The sequence below is a fragment of the Schistocerca piceifrons genome, chromosome 7 (assembly GCF_021461385.2).
Source record: "Schistocerca piceifrons isolate TAMUIC-IGC-003096 chromosome 7, iqSchPice1.1, whole genome shotgun sequence".
NCBI lineage: Eukaryota > Metazoa > Arthropoda > Insecta > Orthoptera > Acrididae > Schistocerca > Schistocerca piceifrons.
The window spans coordinates 561,514,267-561,532,515 of NC_060144.1; the positions used below are offsets into that span (position 1 = coordinate 561,514,267).

The window sequence follows — 18,249 nt, forward strand, 5'->3', positions numbered from 1 at the left end:
AGCTGCCGTAATAAAACGCCTCCGCCTTAAAATTTAATACACGTTGCCTCTTCCCAGCTCGTTCAGCCATTGTAATGTGGCAATTTGAAGTGATATTCAATCCATGGCATCTGAGGGCGCAGTCCTCGGTAATTCTTGCAGCCCTAATCGTATACTTCATCTCTTAATTGTAAAATTGTACCGTTTATTAGAGCTTTTTCCTGTTCCATTAGCGTATGGAGAATAATTTCTTCAATGCCTCTCTGCGTGCTGTAATTAATCTTGTCTTCGTGGTCACTATGGGAGCGAAACGTAGGAGGTTGCAGTGTATTCCTAGATTCATCACTTTTCAATTTGGTTTTCCCGGGATAGCTCGCGTCTATCTTCAAGCGTCCGACAGCGCGGTTCTTTCAGCATCCTCGTGACACTATACCATGAGATGAAAAACCTGTGACCATTCGTACTGCCTTTCTTTGTATCCGTTTAATGGCACCTGTTAGTCCCATTTGGTACGAATCCCACGCACTTGAGCAATATTCTAGGGTGGATTTCACAAGCAAACTGCAGTCTGCCACCCGCTTCACCCACGACTGAGCCTTTTTACGCTTTGAGGAAAGTCCAGCTTGATATTTCTGAACATTTAAAGCAAGTTGCCCATCTCTGTACCACTTTCAATTGTTATCAAGATCTGACTGAATATTTATGTAGTTTGTTTCAAACAGTAATTCACTATAGATAACTGCATCATCTACGAAAAATGTGAGTTTGTTGAGCAAGATCATTCATATACCACATGAACAGCAAGGGACCCAACACACTTCCCACAGGTACACCCGAAGTTACTTTTACATCTGTAGATGACTCTACATACAACATAAGATACTGTGTCATCCCACCGAGAAACCATTAATCCAGTTACAAATCTCGCTTGAGGCTCCATATGATCGTACTTTCGATAACAAGCCTACGTACGGTAGTGAGTGAAACGCCTTTTAGAAGTCTACACTGCATCTGGCTGACTGCCTTGATCTATTGCTTCCAAGATGTCTTGTGAGAAAAGCGCGAGTTTGGGTATTACACGATCGATGTTTTCGGAATCTGTGCTGGTTGGCATTACATCTGAGCTCAGAATATGTTCTAAGATTCTACGAAAAATAGACGCCAAGGATATTGGAAGCTAATTTTGTGTATCACTTTGCTACCGTTCTTGCAGTCTGGTATGACCCAAGCTTCCTTTTAACCAATGGGCATAGTTTTTTGTTGGTTGGTTGGTTTGATGTTTAAGGGGACCAAACCACGTGTCATCGCTCCCTTGTTCCATTGAACTAAATCCATGAGATAAAACGGAAAACAAACAGGACACACCACAGAAGTTCAAGATGGAAAAAAGACAAAAAACTAACAAAAAACAAAGCTGAACACACTAGGTACAACAGCAGACAAGAAAAGCACAGACATACAAGAAAAAGGCAGAAGAGCTTAAAACAGTAGAGCAAATGTCCTGGGCTGACTGTTCACGAGGATAAAGGAGGATGAGCCAGCCACTCTAAACACACATTAAAATCTCTAACCTAAAACTACTAGGGTGGACAGCACAGGGAGACCAAGTGCAGGAATAAAAACTTAAACCGAAGAATAAAAACCAGCGTCACGTAGAAAATGTAAAACTAAGTCAGCCGTGGAGGCATCGTCTCCTAAAATCGAAGAAAGGGAGTCAAGGAGATTAAAATTCCGTCTTAGAGCGGCTAGATGTGGACAGTCCACCAAAAGGTGGACCACTGTCAAAACGGGAAGCGCACCGACAACGTGGTGGGGCCTCAAGCCGGAGAAGAGGCCATGAGTCAGCCAAGTGTGGCCGATGCGAAGGCGGCAGAGGACCACAGAGTCCCTGCGAGAAGCCCGCAGAGAAGACTTCCACTCAGTTGTGTGCTCCTTGATAGCGCGGAGTTTATTGGGCGTAACTAAGCTGCGCCTTCAGCATCCCAAATCCAGGGAACTTTGCGGCGAAACATCGATCGGAGGTCAGGTTCGGGTACACCAATCTCCAGTAGCGGCTTACGAGTGGCCTGTTTGGCCAGTCTGTCAACGAGCTCATTTCCCAGGATTCCAACATGCCCTGGGGTCAATACAAAGACTACTGATCGACCAGATCGTTCAAACCGACTCCTGGATAGTTGCTACCAGAAGGTGGCGTGGGTAGCACTGATCAATGGCCTGTAAACCACTCACCGAATCACTGCAGAACAGGCAGGACACACCGGGGCGAGAACGAATATGCTCAAGGTCACGAGAGATGGCCACCAGCTCAGCAGTGAATACACCGAAGCCAGCCGGCAAGGAGCGCTGTTCGATATGCGCCGAGTGAGCATAGGCAAAGCCTACGCAACCATCAACCAGCGAGCCGTCGGTATAGATAACTTCAGAACCATGGGACGCGTCAAAGATCGATAAAAAGTGACTGCGGAGTGCCTCAGGAGGAACGGAGTCCCTATGGAACTGCGAAAGGCCCAGCCGTAGTTTCGGCCGAGGCATACACCACGGAGACGTATGTGTAGGACACGCACGAAATGCTGTAAATGAAATGACTCGAGTTCAAACAACAGGGAACGGACACGTACAGCGATCGTTATCCCTGACCGAGGTCGCTGTTCCAGGAGAAGAACCACTGTGTTCGGGAACGGATGCTGAGGCGAGCTATGGATGTAAGTTGCATAGTGGGCGACCAGTTGGCGGCGCCTGGTGTGCAATGGAGCGACTCCAGCCTCCACTAGTGGACTGGCCACTGGACTCGTTCGAAAAGCGCCCGTTGCTAGACGGACTCCGCAGTGGTACACAGGATCAAGCAACTTCAATGCTGAGGGCGCTGATGAACCATACGCTACACTCCCATCGTCAAGTCGTGACTGAATTATGACTTTGTAGAGCCCAGCAACGTAGAGGGATCTGCTGCCCCCCCCTCCCACAATTGGTGTTGCTTAGGCAGCTGAGGGCGTTAAGATGCCGCCAGCACTTTCGCTTAAGCTGACGAATGTCGGGGAACCGTGTTAGCTGGGCGTCAAAAAACAATCCTAAAAAGCGATACGTTTCGACTACCCATAGTGGATGGTTCAAAATGGCTCTGAGCACTATGAGACTTAACGTCTGAGGTCATCAGTCCCAAAGAACTTAGAACTACTTGAACCTAACAAGACTAAGGTCATCACACACATCCATGTCCGAGGCAGCATTCGAACCTGCGACCGTAGCAGTCGCACGGTTCCGGACTGAAGCGCCTACAACCACTCGGCCACCGCGGCCGGCGTACTGGATGGCCATCAAGAAAAAGTGCAGGGTCAGGATGGACTGTCCGTCGCCGACAGAAGTGCAAAACGCAGGGCTTGCCGGCAGAGAAGTGAAACCCGTGGGCGAGAGCCCATGACTGAGCATTCCGAATGGCTCCCTATAGTCGGTGTTCCGCAACACCAATGGCGCAGGACCCCTCTGGACGGATGGTGAAAGTCCTGGGCTGCAAAGCACGACGAAAATGACCGAATAAGTTCCATGAGCCACACTGAAGTGAGAAGATTCTCGACATCTCTACCCCAGCCAGTAATCATGGCGCCACCCCACAAGGGGTTATGGGCGTTGAAGTCCCCCAGCAGTAGGAATGGTGGAGGGAGTTGGGAAATCAGAGCAGCCAATTCATTAAAAGGTACTTTACCATCTGGAGGAAGATAGACATTACAGACGGTAATATCCAATATTGTCCTTATCCTGGAAGATAGACATTACAGACGGTAATATCCAATATTGTCCTTATCCTCACAGGAACAGCCTCTAAAGCTGTGTGAAGAGGCACTGATTCAGAGTAAACAGAGGTAAGGACATACAGACATAAGCCACCTGACGCCCTGCTACAGTCAGTCCGATTTTTATAAAACCCCCGATAGCCACAAAGGGCAGGTATCCGCGTTGCTGGGAACCAGGTTTCTTGGAGGGCAATACAGAGAGTAGATGTTGAGCTCAAAATCTGTCTTAGTTCAGCCAAGTGGTGGAAAAAACCGCCGCAGTTCCACTGGAAGATAACGTTTTCTTTGTTCTGTAAAGGCATGAAGAGATGGAGAATGCAGGTTACTCCCTAGGGTCAGCTGCTGCCATTAGTGGAGGGCAAACGGCTACGAACATTTTATTAGAGGCATTGGCGAGAGCTAGGTCGTCAGGGGACACTAGAAGCTCCACCTCGTCCTCAAGAGGCGGAACTGGTGGGTGGGGGGTGGTGGTGGTGGTGTGGGGACCACTGGAACCTCTTTCAGTGGAGCGAGTTGCTTCTTTTCCTTCGTTTTCGGTTTGTGTTCCCGCTGCTCTTTCAGAGCTTGCTGGGAGGGCTTCCCTTAAGCAGCATCATGTAAGGACAAAGAGCCACTGGCTAACTTCCACTTGTACACTGTGTGGGGTCTTGGAGGGTAGAACCCCAAGAGGGTAGAGCGTCAGGATGAGAAGGACGTCCACAATCTTGGCCTATAAGGCTGGAATTACAGTTGGAAGACACATGTCCAAACTTGCAGCACTTGAAACACCGCATAGGGAGAGGGATGTATGGCTGGACATCGCACCGGTACACCATCACCTTGACCTTTTCGGGTAAGGTGTCTCCCTCGAAAGCCAAGATGAAGGCACTGATGGCAACCCTATTGTCCTTTGGGTCCCTGTATACACGCCGGACGAAGTGAATACATCGTCGCTCGAGGTTGGCGCGCAACTCGTCACCGGACTGCATAAGGAGGTCTTTGTGAAAGATAAGACTGGACCATGTTGAGACTCTTATGGGGCGTTATGGAGACAGGAACATCACCCGGGTGGTCGCAGGCGAGGAGCGCCCTCGACTGCGCAGATGATGCTGTCTAAATTAGGACAGACCCAGAACGCATCTTCGACAAACCGTCCACCTCCCCTTACTTGTCTTCTAAATGTTCGACAAAGAACTGAGGCTTCATGGCGGCGAAAGATTACCCACCAGAATGCGTACAAACTAAGATTCGGGGCGAATATGGCTCATGCCGTTCTTTAGCCTGACGTTCCTCCCACGGTGTAGCCAGGGAGGGGAACGAGTTCGGATCATATTTCCTGGCATTGAACTGATGTTCCTCGCTTTGAGACTGCTGGTTGAGGACCAGCGACAGATGACAGACTCCGCTTCATTGCGGGTCATCTGCCCTGATGCCACCCACTCCGACCAAGGGCCCTCTCCACGGGCGCCATCCAGCCACAGCAAGAGCCACCTGGCAGGATGGCCATTGCCGGGAGTCCCGATGCCCCAGAGGGATAGGCATACGTGGGGAGTTAACGGCGCAGGCATCAGCAGAGCGATCCCTGTGTTGTCAGGGGGCTACAACCAACAGAGTACACGGCGGCACCACCACAACGGACTGGCTACCGTGCTGGATATTAGGTGACAAGTTGTCCATGGTCGTCGTCAGTGCAGAAAGCGACACTGCACAGTGAATGGTGAAAATCGCACCCAGGAATGTGTGTGTGCCCAAGAGATGGAGAGCGGGCAGCCCTGCAATGCAGCGACGAATAAGCTGGCTAAAGGTCTCAATGCACAATGGACACAATACACCAAGTAAGGCGCCCTTCCCCAATCGCCTCGCTCTTCGGAATAATTTTGAAATATGATGGTCAAACCCGAGAGGGGACTATCACATAAGGGCCGAAACGTTTGAGACTCCTTTTAGTTGCCTCTTACGACAGACAAGATTACCGCGGGCCTATTCTAACCCCCGGACCCGTAGGGGGGAGTTTTTTGTTCGAGTAATCTTCAGTAGATGGTGGTGCAAAGGAGGTTTATACAGTTTTAATGATTTCAGTTGTTTCTCAACGAAACTGGCACTAATATCTACATCACTCATCTTTGGAGTGGTAGTACAATTAAACTGTGGCATCACTCCTGGACTTTTCTTGCCAAAAGAACATTTGAAAATGGAATTACGCACTTCTGATTTTATTATGCTGCCCTAAATTTCAGCTCCTGTCTCATTCACTAGTCAGTGGACGCTACCTTTCATGCCACTAACACCCTTTACATACGCCAATAATTTATTTGGGTTTTGCGAGAGATCTTGCGACAATATTCTGATATCACAGTAGCTGGAGGCTTCACGCATTGCCCTCTTGACAGCCAAACGCGTTTAATTCAGCACGTACCTGTCTATAGCCCTATGCTTTGTTTTACGCCTATTATGCAGTACTCTGTTTCTTTTAACAGTTTCTTTACAGCGACTGTATACCACAGAGGATACCTCCGCAACAAAAACTGATCTATTGGGTGCATATCTATCCAATGTTTTGGTTCACAATTCTTTAGAACTTGAGCCCTAGTTCCTCTAGCTGGTCCAGTCCAGAGCTAAAGTTTCAAGTCCCTTATACGACACTACTCCTCCCTTTTCTATTTTGCTGAACAGATAAATCTTTCTAATTATTGTAATTGCCCTTTGTTCTTTGGTAAACATTGTTGCTACAACTGCCTCGTGGTTACTGATACTAATTTCAATGTAGTCATCCCCGAAGAGGTCAGATCTATGATTGCCTTTAGGTATACTGTATTTCCTATTGTGCGCCCCACGTGGTCTGTGGTTGCCTTTAGGTATAGTATATGTCCTATTCTGCGCCTCACACACGCGTTCAACTTCTTCCCTAGAAGCGAAAGCAGACATTGAATTATCATCTGGTTTGTTTGTTTTCGTCTTTTATAAACCAGGAAACACGACGCATCACTATTCTTATGCAGTTAATAATTAATTCAAGTTAATATTTAATTCTTCAGTGACGCTACTTAAAGCCCTCGTTTATGAGAGGCAGAACCTAATCAGGTTAATAAGAAGTACAATGAACCATGACGGGGATATTCAGTTCTACCCAAGTTTAGCCGAAACGGCAATTTTGGCGACAGTTTTATGGTTTCTTCTCGTAGCTCTTCTAAACGACACAGCCTGCTGGTAAAGCCAATTATCGAAGCTATTCAATGGCACAAGTAAGTAGTGTCTATCTTATCTGCACCAGCCCCATCTCAATGACTCGTTGCACTGAATAAGGAGGAGGAGGATAGGAGGAGGAATGATATTGTCTGAAGTTTCAATTCTGCGCTAAACGATACGGCCATTTCCGACATTAATGGGCATATTGTACACCTTGTGCATATAATAATTATTCGTCGTCTCTATGATAAATATTATGCAGATTTCTTACATTCACCAGCCCGGGTGGCCGAGCGGTTCTAGGCGCTACAGTCTGGAACCGCGCGACAGCTACGGTCGCAGGTTCGAATCCCGCCTCGGGTATGGATGTGTTTCATGTTCTTAGGTTAGTTAGGTTTAAGTAGTTCTAAGTTCTAGGAAATGAGACACTTAAAGTAGTAAGTGAGTTTTGCTATTTGGGGAGCAAAATAACTGATGATGGTCGAAGTAGAGAGGATATAAAATGTAGACTGGCAATGGCAAGGAAAGCGTTTATGAAGAAGAGAAATTTGTTAACATCGAGTATAAATTTAAGTGTCAGGAAGTCGTTTTTGAAAGTATTTGTATGGAGTGTAGCCATGTATGGAAGTGCAACATGGACGATAAATAGTTTGGATAAGAAGAGAATAGAAGCTTTCGAAATGTGGTGCTACAGAAGAATGCTGAAGATTAGATGGGTAGATCACATAACTAATGAGGAGGTATTGAATAGAATTGGGGAGAAGAGGAGTTTGTGGCACAACTTGACAAGAAGAAGGGACCGGTTGGTAGGACAAAGTCCCATAGTGCTCAGAGCCATTTGAACCATTCTTACATTCCTCCCACAACTGCTCTGCAAATTAATCTGCCATGTCCAAATCAATCACGAGGAGCGGATCTTCTTCTTTCTAGATATTTCTCATTAGACACTCCACGTGGTGTTAACGTTTCTCCATAGTCTTAAAACCCTCATGTCACTGCTTCCATGTCAGCTGTAAATGGCAGACTTCGTCGTCTGCTAAAAAGACTGTTGGTATCTAATCTTCAACACATGTCGTTAACTTTGATGAAATAACTTCGTTGTAATGTCAACGTGCAATTCTAAGCAAATGTTGACGTAGGGTAAAATGTAATTAGTGTACATTTCTCAGTAATGGGCTGGCTTAAAGCTAAAAGAAAATTCACTCGTTCCTTGTTCAACGAAATTAGCAAGTTTTACGTTTTTTCAATGTTTCACTCCACATATCAGATCACTTACGAAACTAATAAATAACATTACGGTGTATTGGTCTTGTTCCTTTGGTAATGCAGATCTGGACGGCGGTTTAACTACTATGCAAACAACACGTCTCAAAAGACAAATCTACAATACACAGAACAAACATTAATCCCGAAGGGTAATAGTGCTATAAAAGACGCCCATAATTCTGACACAGATAAGCTTCTCGTATAAATTTCCGCTACTCAGACAGCTGAGCGTCCTTCATCGTGCATACTGCTTGAGACCTTTCACAGTCTCACAGATGCCTGTGCACTGCCCGTAAAATCTGATCGATGATGACCACCAGTAAACCGAAACTCGCAGGAAGGTATTCGAATGACGGATATATGAATACTACACTGACGCTTTGGATGTGAACACTGAACTTGCAGAACAGCAGCAGGAATCGGTGTCACAGTCTACTCGGGAACGCCGAAGATGACGCTGCACTGGTTTACTGAAGCACGGCGCTTGCGCTAGTGCTTGTCGGTTAACGGTCGTTATGCAACACGATTTATCGGTGCCGATTACGTTATCACGACACGAGGTCAACACACTACTATCAAAGACCTTTAGAAACAACGGCTACTTATCGCGTCTTTTCCCGAACAGTCTTTTCGGTGCCGCCCTCAATTTTTCACACATAGTGGTGCCGCTGTTAGAAGCTTCAATATCTTCGTCTTTTCGCTGCTCAATCTAATCTACATGAATGACCCTTCGCCTGCTATTTTTGTTCCATTCACCCACACCTGGAAGCTCGTCACGCGTCCCTCCCATATCGATAACTTAGCATGGCTGGGATTCAAGGACACGTAAAAAATTTTAAGGGACATCGTGGTCGCCTTATTACCTTTAGCATATTGTTCTCGCTAACAGCCTCAGTCGCCATTAACTCAATGAACTTGTGTAGCGGCTTGGTACAATTTATGTAAAAGATGATAATGTTAAATATCTAGGAGAAAATGAATTACCTTTTTTCGAGGCAATCTACTTTGACGTCTGTTTTCTTACTCTTCGTTCAGAGCTTTGCTACATTTACATGTCACGTGGTATTATCCTAGCAGCTGTGATATTAACAATGTACAAGGGAAGTATTTTATATCAAGAAAATTATTCGCTTCCCGGGAAACATTTCTTTCTTACGATTACAGTCCAAGACCGATCAGTCTCTACTTCAGGAGATGTTGAACTCTCACGACGTTGTCTGTGCTTTTTACGCTGCTGATAGCTCTATCGAGAAAGAATTATCTTCAACGGAAGGTAAGTATCACCACTGTTTATTTTCTCAGTTCTTATCTCTTGGGAGTTGAGCCATGGAGACTTCCACGAATCTACTAAGTCATAGGATAACAGAACCTGCGCGTGGCAGATAATAAAGTACACTCTTGAGTAACACCCGTACTAGTCCTATTGGTAATTGACAAATGAAGGTGGTCTGGAAACCAACACGAGATTCTTTTGCTTTATCCTCGTGTGCTACGGGTGAACCGTTCCTTCCACTGTGAGCTGCTGAGAATTTTCACGACGATGTGTTAATATGAAAGCCCCGAAGCGTCGCTTCTAACCACAACTGCACCACCTGCTCACAAAAAATCTTTCCAGTCTGAAAGAACAGATATTCCGTTATCTATGTTGCTTTTACCGTCTTAAAAACCTTCATCCAGCAAGGCGGTTGCTGTTAGCTACTACTGATTATAATATTCTAATACATCATACCTAATACCTCATACATTTCATAAAAATATGAGTACTACGAGCTAAGCAAGATATTTGATCCGAATTATTTGCCACCAAAATCGGGATTAGTGTACGGAGCTCTGAGTTTACCAGAGACACTGAATTAATCTCAAGTAACGCATCAAGACAATGCGAGTGGTGCGAAATCATTGTCGGCCTGTATGTTCCGAACTTGTTAACTCACTTTCATATCCTGTTTTACAATACGCTACAACTTACACTGCTCTGTGCACCGAAGAAACGTCCCACCTTTATTTCCGAGACAGAGCACACTTTTCCTTCAAGAAACCTTTACTCATCACCCCCTACCTACCACCGAGGGAGGTGAAAAAGCAACAAATAAACAGTGTAGCCTCCATTAAAAGAGTAATGTATTTTCTCTTTAAACACACACGCCGTGACGCGAAATTTCGAAGATACCCTCTACCCACAGTTGTTCAATATTATCCTCCCTCTTCTGCTGCCTCGAGTGATAAATTTCGATACGTTTTGAGCCAATAAATTACGTTCTTTTGTCTTAGAGTTTTACAATCACTAATGTATAGTCTAACCGAGCTGCTTTCCTTACCTCAGGTAGATCTGCTTGAGAGCAACGCCACTGTTCACACATTGTTTCGGAAGTGCAAACTGTTCCAGCAGAGTCTCCCATTCTGAACGGCTGTTCACCTGTGAACATAAGAAAATGGTGTCACATGAAAATAAAAAAAATGCGATGTTATGGAGCGTCAGCACTGAGTACCACACCAGTAACTATCAAGTTCTCAACTGAATCGGGTTGTCAGAGAGTGAGCACAATCTCGCATTGGGCAACTACGCAGAAAGAAATCGGCCCTGGACTTTTCAATGGAACTATCAAGGCATTTGCTTTATGCTACTGAGGGAAACCTGATCTCGATGGTCGGGCAGGAAGTTAAATCTCGGTCCTCACAAATGCGAGACCAGTGCTGTGCGCCACCTGGTCAACGATCGCCGAAGGAGAAGGGTTAGTATGCAGCTGAAGTGGCTCTGAGCACTATGGGACTCAACTGCTGAGGTCATTAGTCCCCTAGAACTTAGAACTACTTAAACCTAACTAACCTAAGGACATCACACACATCCATGCCCGAGGCAGGATTCGAACCTGCGACCGTAGCGGTCTCGCGGTTCCAGACTGCAGCGCCAGAACCGCGCGGCCACTTCGGCCGGCCTGCAGCTGAAGTATACCACTGCAAATTAGTACGACTCTTCTCTTTATCGACGAGTTCTGCACCACAAGGTATAACAAATGTGTCTAAGATTTTACCAGACGTACTCATCTTCTATCTGTCTAACTTTTGGAATGATTGCGCCAGAGCATGCAGGATAGTAAGTTAGGTGGTCGCTGAAGTCTGAATTTGTTACTCTGCATTTGTGAACAGATGACTCGTCTTTTGCATTCACTTCTCTACTACAGAGCGGGAAGGAATGTTACTTTAAAACTACCCTCGTTTATAGGAATAGTTGGAACGAAGATTTACAAGGGAAGTCAAAAAGTAAGGGACTTCTGCAATTTCTCGCCGTTGGGCTTCGTAACATCCAGGGCTAAGTTACTGTCTTCTGCAACAGTTCTATACAACGTGTCACTCTTATTCCCACGTTAGTCGTTGTATTGTAGCAGACCGCGAAACATGGCAACTCCATTGTCGATCTGCACCAAGGAGTAAATTAGGGCTGTGATTCGCTTTTTGTTTTTGAAAGGTGCATTATCGAATGCAAGCGCAGTATGATGACAGCTGTTTATCGCGAAGTATGATCTACGAACGGATAGGGCACTTCAAACAGGGAAGAACTTCTCTCTGTGACGAGGAAAGCTCGTGCAGGCCATCGACGTCAACAACTGACGACAATTTGGAAGTCGTTGAGGGTATGGTGATGGAAAACGACGAATCACAGCGGAAGAAATCGCTAATAATTTACCATTAGTCACGATTCAGCGTATTACATCTTAGACGACAGGTTAAATATTCGGAAAATGGGTACTGACAGAATTGTCAGCGGAGCATAAGACGCGGCCGACCCTGGTGGTCGAGCGGTTCTAGGCGCTTCAGTCTGGAGCCGCGAAACCGCTACGGTCGCAGGTTCGAATCCTGCCTCGGGCATGGATGTGTGTGATGTCCTTAGGTTCGTTAGGTTTAAGTAGTTCTAAGTTCTAGGGGACTGATGACCTGAGATGATAAGTCCCATAGTGCTCAGAGCCATTCGAACCATAAGACGCGAAGGATGGATATCTCTCGTAAACATTTGGCCCGTTTACCATCGCGAGGAGATGGATTTTTACAGCAAATCGTTACTGTAGAAGAAAAGTGGGTACATCTTCACGAATCCGTATGGCTGCAAGCATGGTTTGAAAAACACCAATCACGACCAGAAGTTAAATTTAAACTTCAGCCATCAGCTGATAAGATTATGCTAACACTGTTCTGGCTTGTGGTAGCCGTTCATTTTACCCCAAAAGGCGAAATTGTGGACAGTGAGAACTATTGTGATGTGTTGGGAATTAATCTGAAACCTGCAATTAGTGCCAAACGTCGCAGGAAGCTGCGAAAAGGTATCACCCTGCAGCAGATAACACTCTGCCATATTTTGCCAAACGGACGGCCGAAACAATAAAGGAGGTGGGATTCGAATTGCTGGAACATCCGCCATGCAGTTCAGACCTGGCTCCGAGCGATTTCCATATGTTTGACCAATGAAAGAAGCGTTCAGATTTGCAACCGATGCAGAAGTCACTGATGCGGTGCAAAATTGGTAACAGGTGCAACCAAAAAACTTTTTTCCGACGGAATCAAAAAATTTGTGAAACGCTGGACAAAGTGCATTCACAGTGCGGGGACGTTATGTAGAAAAATAACGTATATTTCAGTTTTCTACTATCAGAATAAATATTTTTATCAAAAGTCCCTTTACGTTTTGGCTTCCTCTCGTATATCTCTAACATTTACTTTAAAAACGACCGTGAATCTCCCAAAAAATAACCTGGTTGTAACACAATAACTGGCGTGTTCGTCATACAGATCAACAAAGTGCTTGGCCAAATATGGGTTGTCTCGTGTTAGAATATTATCAGTGCATGGAGTGGATAGCACCGTCTTCATGTTAACTAGAACTAGTCCTTGGTCGACGTTTTGCAGCTCGCAATTCACCCTAGACTTGTGGCGAGAACAGTTTCAAAGGATAGTGGTTCTCCCCCCCCCCCCCCCCCTCTGACGCCATCACATGTCAGGGTAGCCGAAATGATATATTCTGTCACAAAGATACTATTTCTAAATTTTGAATATTTAAAATATATTTGTCGTTAAAAACTAAATTCTTCGTCTGCATGTGTGTTTACATATTTTATTTATGCCACGTCTAGCAAGATGTGCGGCAAGCAATTACATATTTGGTTTGGTCAATAGACATCGTAAGTCATGCTCTTAAATTAATTTGGTTCCTTGCTTTTGTTTCCACTGCTACCACAGTCTGAAGCCTTACTTCCCCATCTGTGAATTGTATGAATGGAGTCTGCATTCTAATGATAGTCCTTACCACTGTCATGGTTACTGGCCGCCGAAATTTCGCTAAAATAGTGACAGTTTTATTTTATCAAAATTTGTTTTTAATGTGGTACCTTCACCGGAGCCAAGAAATTGGTCTTTGTTTCGACCTTCACTATACAAAAAACTTCCTTTGTTCACTGAAATCAAACTGTTTATTTGGTATTAAAATTTATTACTGATGACACGCATTGATTTTTGCTACTGGATGGGTAGCAAAATGAACAAAGGAATAAAAATGGCCCGCAGTGTTCTCCTTAAATTAAATAAGCCTTCAATTCGTCTGAAATGTGACAAAATATATTACCAATCTGGACATGTAACAAGAAAACCATTCGAAATTTTAGGCTTTCTCAATAAACAATTCAGAAGCGAATTACAAATTACAAGGACAGTAAAAAATGAAAAAGAAATCAAGAAATTGTGTAAGCGGAAGATTTCCAATAATGATGTCTTTGGTAAGACATGAAAGCAAGCGATTGAATGGTACCTCGTCAGTGGAAATTCTTTGCTGGATTCCAAGAAATAAGAAATGTCGGAGACGACGATCTGAAGATAGGCGGACAGATGAATCAGAAAACATGCAGGAGCAACACGCATATTTAAAGTCCCGGAGAAACCCTTTATACAGAATTAATGTAAAACTCTGGGTAATGCTACTGCTGATCTATTAAATTGGATGATTCGATACCCGAAATTATGATAGAAAAATAATTTGATGGTCATTAAAAAATATACGAGCTTATTTGCTCATAGGGTCCCCCACAGCCCAATGCTCGAAACTAAAAATTTTGGAGCTGGAATTGACAGGAGTGTTGATAATCCCTGCTCGAGTTTTCTTCGCTAGTAACGAGTGTAAGTGTCGAAACTTTGAATGGTGAAACACTTGCGAGGTTCGCATTGTAGAACCGGAAATACAAAATCTATCACCGTTTTGGTCAAAGTAGTGAAGGAAGTGACAGTTGCCGACTGGATTGGCCGAGCGGTTCTAGGCGCTACAGTCTCGAGCTGCGCGACCGCTACAGTCGCAGGTTCGAATCCTGCCTCGGGCATGGACGTGTGTGATGTCCTTAGGTTAGTTAGGTTTAAGTAGTTCTAAGTTCTAGGGGACTGATGACCTCAGAAGTTAAGTCCCATAGTGCTTAAAGCCATTAAGGACACCACACGCTTCCATGCCCAAGGCGGGATTCGAACCTGCGACCGTAGCGGTCGCTCGGTTCCAGACTGTAGCGCCTAGAACCCCTCGGCCACATCTGGTCGGCAAATGTGGAAACAACACATAACTAAAATGGTTTATTTTCACAGTAACAATTGTTAAAGTAAATTGCAATAAGTAACAGGTAAAGTAATAATTGTAATAAGTAACACGAATTTATATTGGAACCGATAAATATCGGTTTCACTGAGTTTGCGAACTATGTACGGCGATTGAAAATATTCTCTTTTATCTATAGTTATTTTCTTACTATTTTCGCTACAGTTGGAACTCTATGACGAAAAGAAAACTATAACCTTCTAAATGACTGGTAGACAAGCGTCTGAAAAGGAACTGGAATTCTCTAAAGAACATGCATCTTTTTCTCTTTAATTCATAGAATATACAGGGTGTTACAAAAAGGTACGGCCAAACTTTCAGGAAACATTCACACACAAATATGGAAAAGATGTTATGTGGACATGTGTCCGGAAACGCTTAATTTCCATGTTAGAGCTCATTTTAGTTTCGTCCACCTACGCTCAATGGAGCACGTTATCACGATTTCATACGGGATACTCTACCTGTGCTGCTAGAACATGTGCCTTTACAAGTACGACACAACATGTGGTTCATGTACGATGGAGCTCCTGCACGTATCAGTCGAAATGTTCGTACGCTTCTCAACAACAGATTCGGTGACCGATGGATTGGTAGAGGCGGACCAATTCCATGGCCTCCACGCTCTCCTGACATCAACCCTCTTGACTTTCATTTATGGGGGCATTTGAAAGCTCTTGTCTACGCAACCCCGGTACCAAATGTAGAGACTCTTCGTGCTCGTATTGTGGACGGCTGTGATACAATACGCCATTCTCCAGGGCTGCATCAACGCATCAGGGATTCCATGCGACGGAGGGTGGATGCACGTATCCTCGCTAACAGAGGACATTTTGAACATTTCCTGTAACAAAGTGTTTGAAGTCACGCTGGTACGTTCTGTTGCTGTGTGTTTCCATTCCATGATTAATGTGATTTGAAGAGAAGTAATAAAATGAGCTCTAACATGGAAAGTAAGCGTTTCCGGACACATGTCCACGTAACATATTTTCTTTCTTTGTGTGTGAGGAATGTTTCCTGAAAGTTTGGCCGTACCTTTTTGTAACACCCTGTATATAGTAACGCAGTGTGCCTTCCAAGATTAACGCATTGCCAAATGCACGTAGCTTTCTTTTTCAGCAACTGTAAATTGAAATCGTACAAAATAGCCACACTGTTCAGTAATCAGCTCTACGCTGTTATCAAAGTTTTAGTCGCTATTACCTTCGACGCTACAATCGTTTATAGCAGCTGCAACATAAACGTAAGCTCAGGCGAGCTGTTGCAAGTTGGTAGCGCCAACTGATCGGCCAACTCGCGCGCCGCCAATCCAACAATGACAATAAGGACGGTACTGTCATCTAGCCTTACTGCTCAGAATAGTAATTTACAAGGCACTGTTCCAGCTCGTGCTAGCTGACGACCAATACTTCCAGTCACCGTGATGCTTTCTAAATTGGCTTCCGACACTGGTTCCCCCAGACGCTGGGGCCGTGTCACCATGTGGAGCGGCCCAGCGCGGCGCGCCGGCTCCGCAGCGCGCGGGCGCGGTGTAAGGTTACTCGGCCGTCACTGTTGCCAAGTCTGGGCGGCGGCGGCGGCTGCTGGCTGGCTGGCTGCGCGGCGGGAAAGCGCCCAGCTCACTCAGCGCAGCGCAGCCAACACTACTCTGCATCACTCACTACATCAAGCGGCAGACGCGTGCCACTCGGCGCTACCGTATAATACACTTGAAACCCGCCGCGCACCTGACATCGAGTGCAACTGTTCGCTGCCCGTGATACTCATTACAACTGCTATTTCTGGGCCCTTTTGGTAGCCCCAAATAGCAGCCAGCCGTGTTTGTCGAAAAAATTATGGGAACTTACGTCCACCTATTATGAAAGCTGTTTCGAACACAGCGTCTTTCTGTCGTATTAGAGTGTAAATTGATTCAGTTTGAAGTAATAACTAATGTTATGAAATGTCTGTAGTGATTGTTGTTGTTGTTGTTGTTGTTGTGGTCTTCAGTCCTGAGACTGGTTTGATGCAGCTCTCCATGCTACTCTATCCTGTGTAAGCTTCTTCATCTCCCAGTACGTACTGCAACCTACATGCTTCTGAATCTGCTTAGTGTATTCATCTCTTGGTCTCCCTCTACGATTTTTACCCTCCACTCTGCCCTCCAATACTAAATTGGTGATCCTTTGATGCCTCAGAATGTGTCCTACCAACCGATCCCATCTTCTAGTCACAAACTCCTCCCCAATCCTATTCAATACCTCATTAGTTATCTGATCTACCCATCTAATCTTCAGCATTCTTTTGTAGCACCACATTTCGAAATCTTCTATTGTCTTTTTGTCAAACTATTTATCGTCCATGTTTCACTTCCATACATGGCTACACTCCATACAAATACTTTCAGAAATGAGTTCCTGACACTTGAATCTATACTCGATGTTAACAAATTTCTCTTCTTCAGAAACGCTTTCCTTGCCATTGCCAGTCTAAATTTTATATCCTCTCTACTTCGTCCGTCATCAGTTATTTTGCTCCCCAAATAGCAAAACTCCTTTACTACTCTAAGTGTCATTTCCCAATCTAATTCCCTCAGCATCACCCGACTACATTCCATTATCCTCGTTTTGCTTTTGTTGATGTTCATCTTATATCCTCCTTTCAAGACACTGTCCATTCCGTTCAACTGCTCTTCCAAGTAGTGATTATTACCCATTTTCTAGAATGCTGGGTTTCGTTGGACATACTTTACATTATTGTACATATAACGGAATGACGTTATTTTGAGTGTGTTTGCCGATTTCACAAATCACGTTATCTGTAAACGTACTTTTGTTCAGCGCAGACAGCAAGCCAGACAATAATGGAAAAGAACAACCTACAGATCCAAACATTCGATAAAATACGGCGAGGAATCACAGAAACATAAAAGATTTTTAGGTCTAGTTTCATAACAAAAATAGTCTGCATTTTACAGAATTGTGTTAGAGTAACCACTCATGACAGCACAAAGGGGTGGTAAAACATGTTTGAAAATTTCAAATAACAAGTTGTTTGCATAATAGGCGGTTCTAAATTTCCATAATATTGCAGTTTAATTGCAATGTCTCTACATTTCATTATGAAAAGAAGTTTTCAATACACGATACATTTTCACTGCAATGAATGGTGTCAGTAATTTCATTTCTGAGTAATATTTTCTGTACAGAAAGAAACGGTAGCCCACATTGCTTTTTATCAAAATGCGTACATGTTTGAACGACAATACCTAATTTCTGGGACTGTTTAGACAAAACTTCATTTGTTAAAACTAAAATCGTTTCGCTGATAATGTAGCCATTGCTATTTCGCTTTTACTTTAAAAGCTCCGGAGTTCCACTACCTGCACGAGTTCCACGAAATTACCCACTCACATTTCTTTCCCCCTAAATATCACATCGCTGTTCAACGTTG

The 18,249-nt window shown here is 44.6% G+C and overlaps 1 protein-coding gene across 1 annotated transcript in view; it reads right to left on the reverse strand.

The window, feature by feature from the left end:
• The window catches only part of LOC124709080 (AT-rich interactive domain-containing protein 2), a 336,130-nt gene that overhangs the window by 244,112 nt on the left and 73,769 nt on the right, over positions 1–18,249 (reverse strand). The window contains exon 3 of the mRNA XM_047240727.1: positions 10,517–10,614. Within this exon, the coding sequence (XP_047096683.1) occupies positions 10,517–10,614 (98 nt within the window). The remainder of the gene's footprint in view (positions 1–10,516; positions 10,615–18,249) is intronic.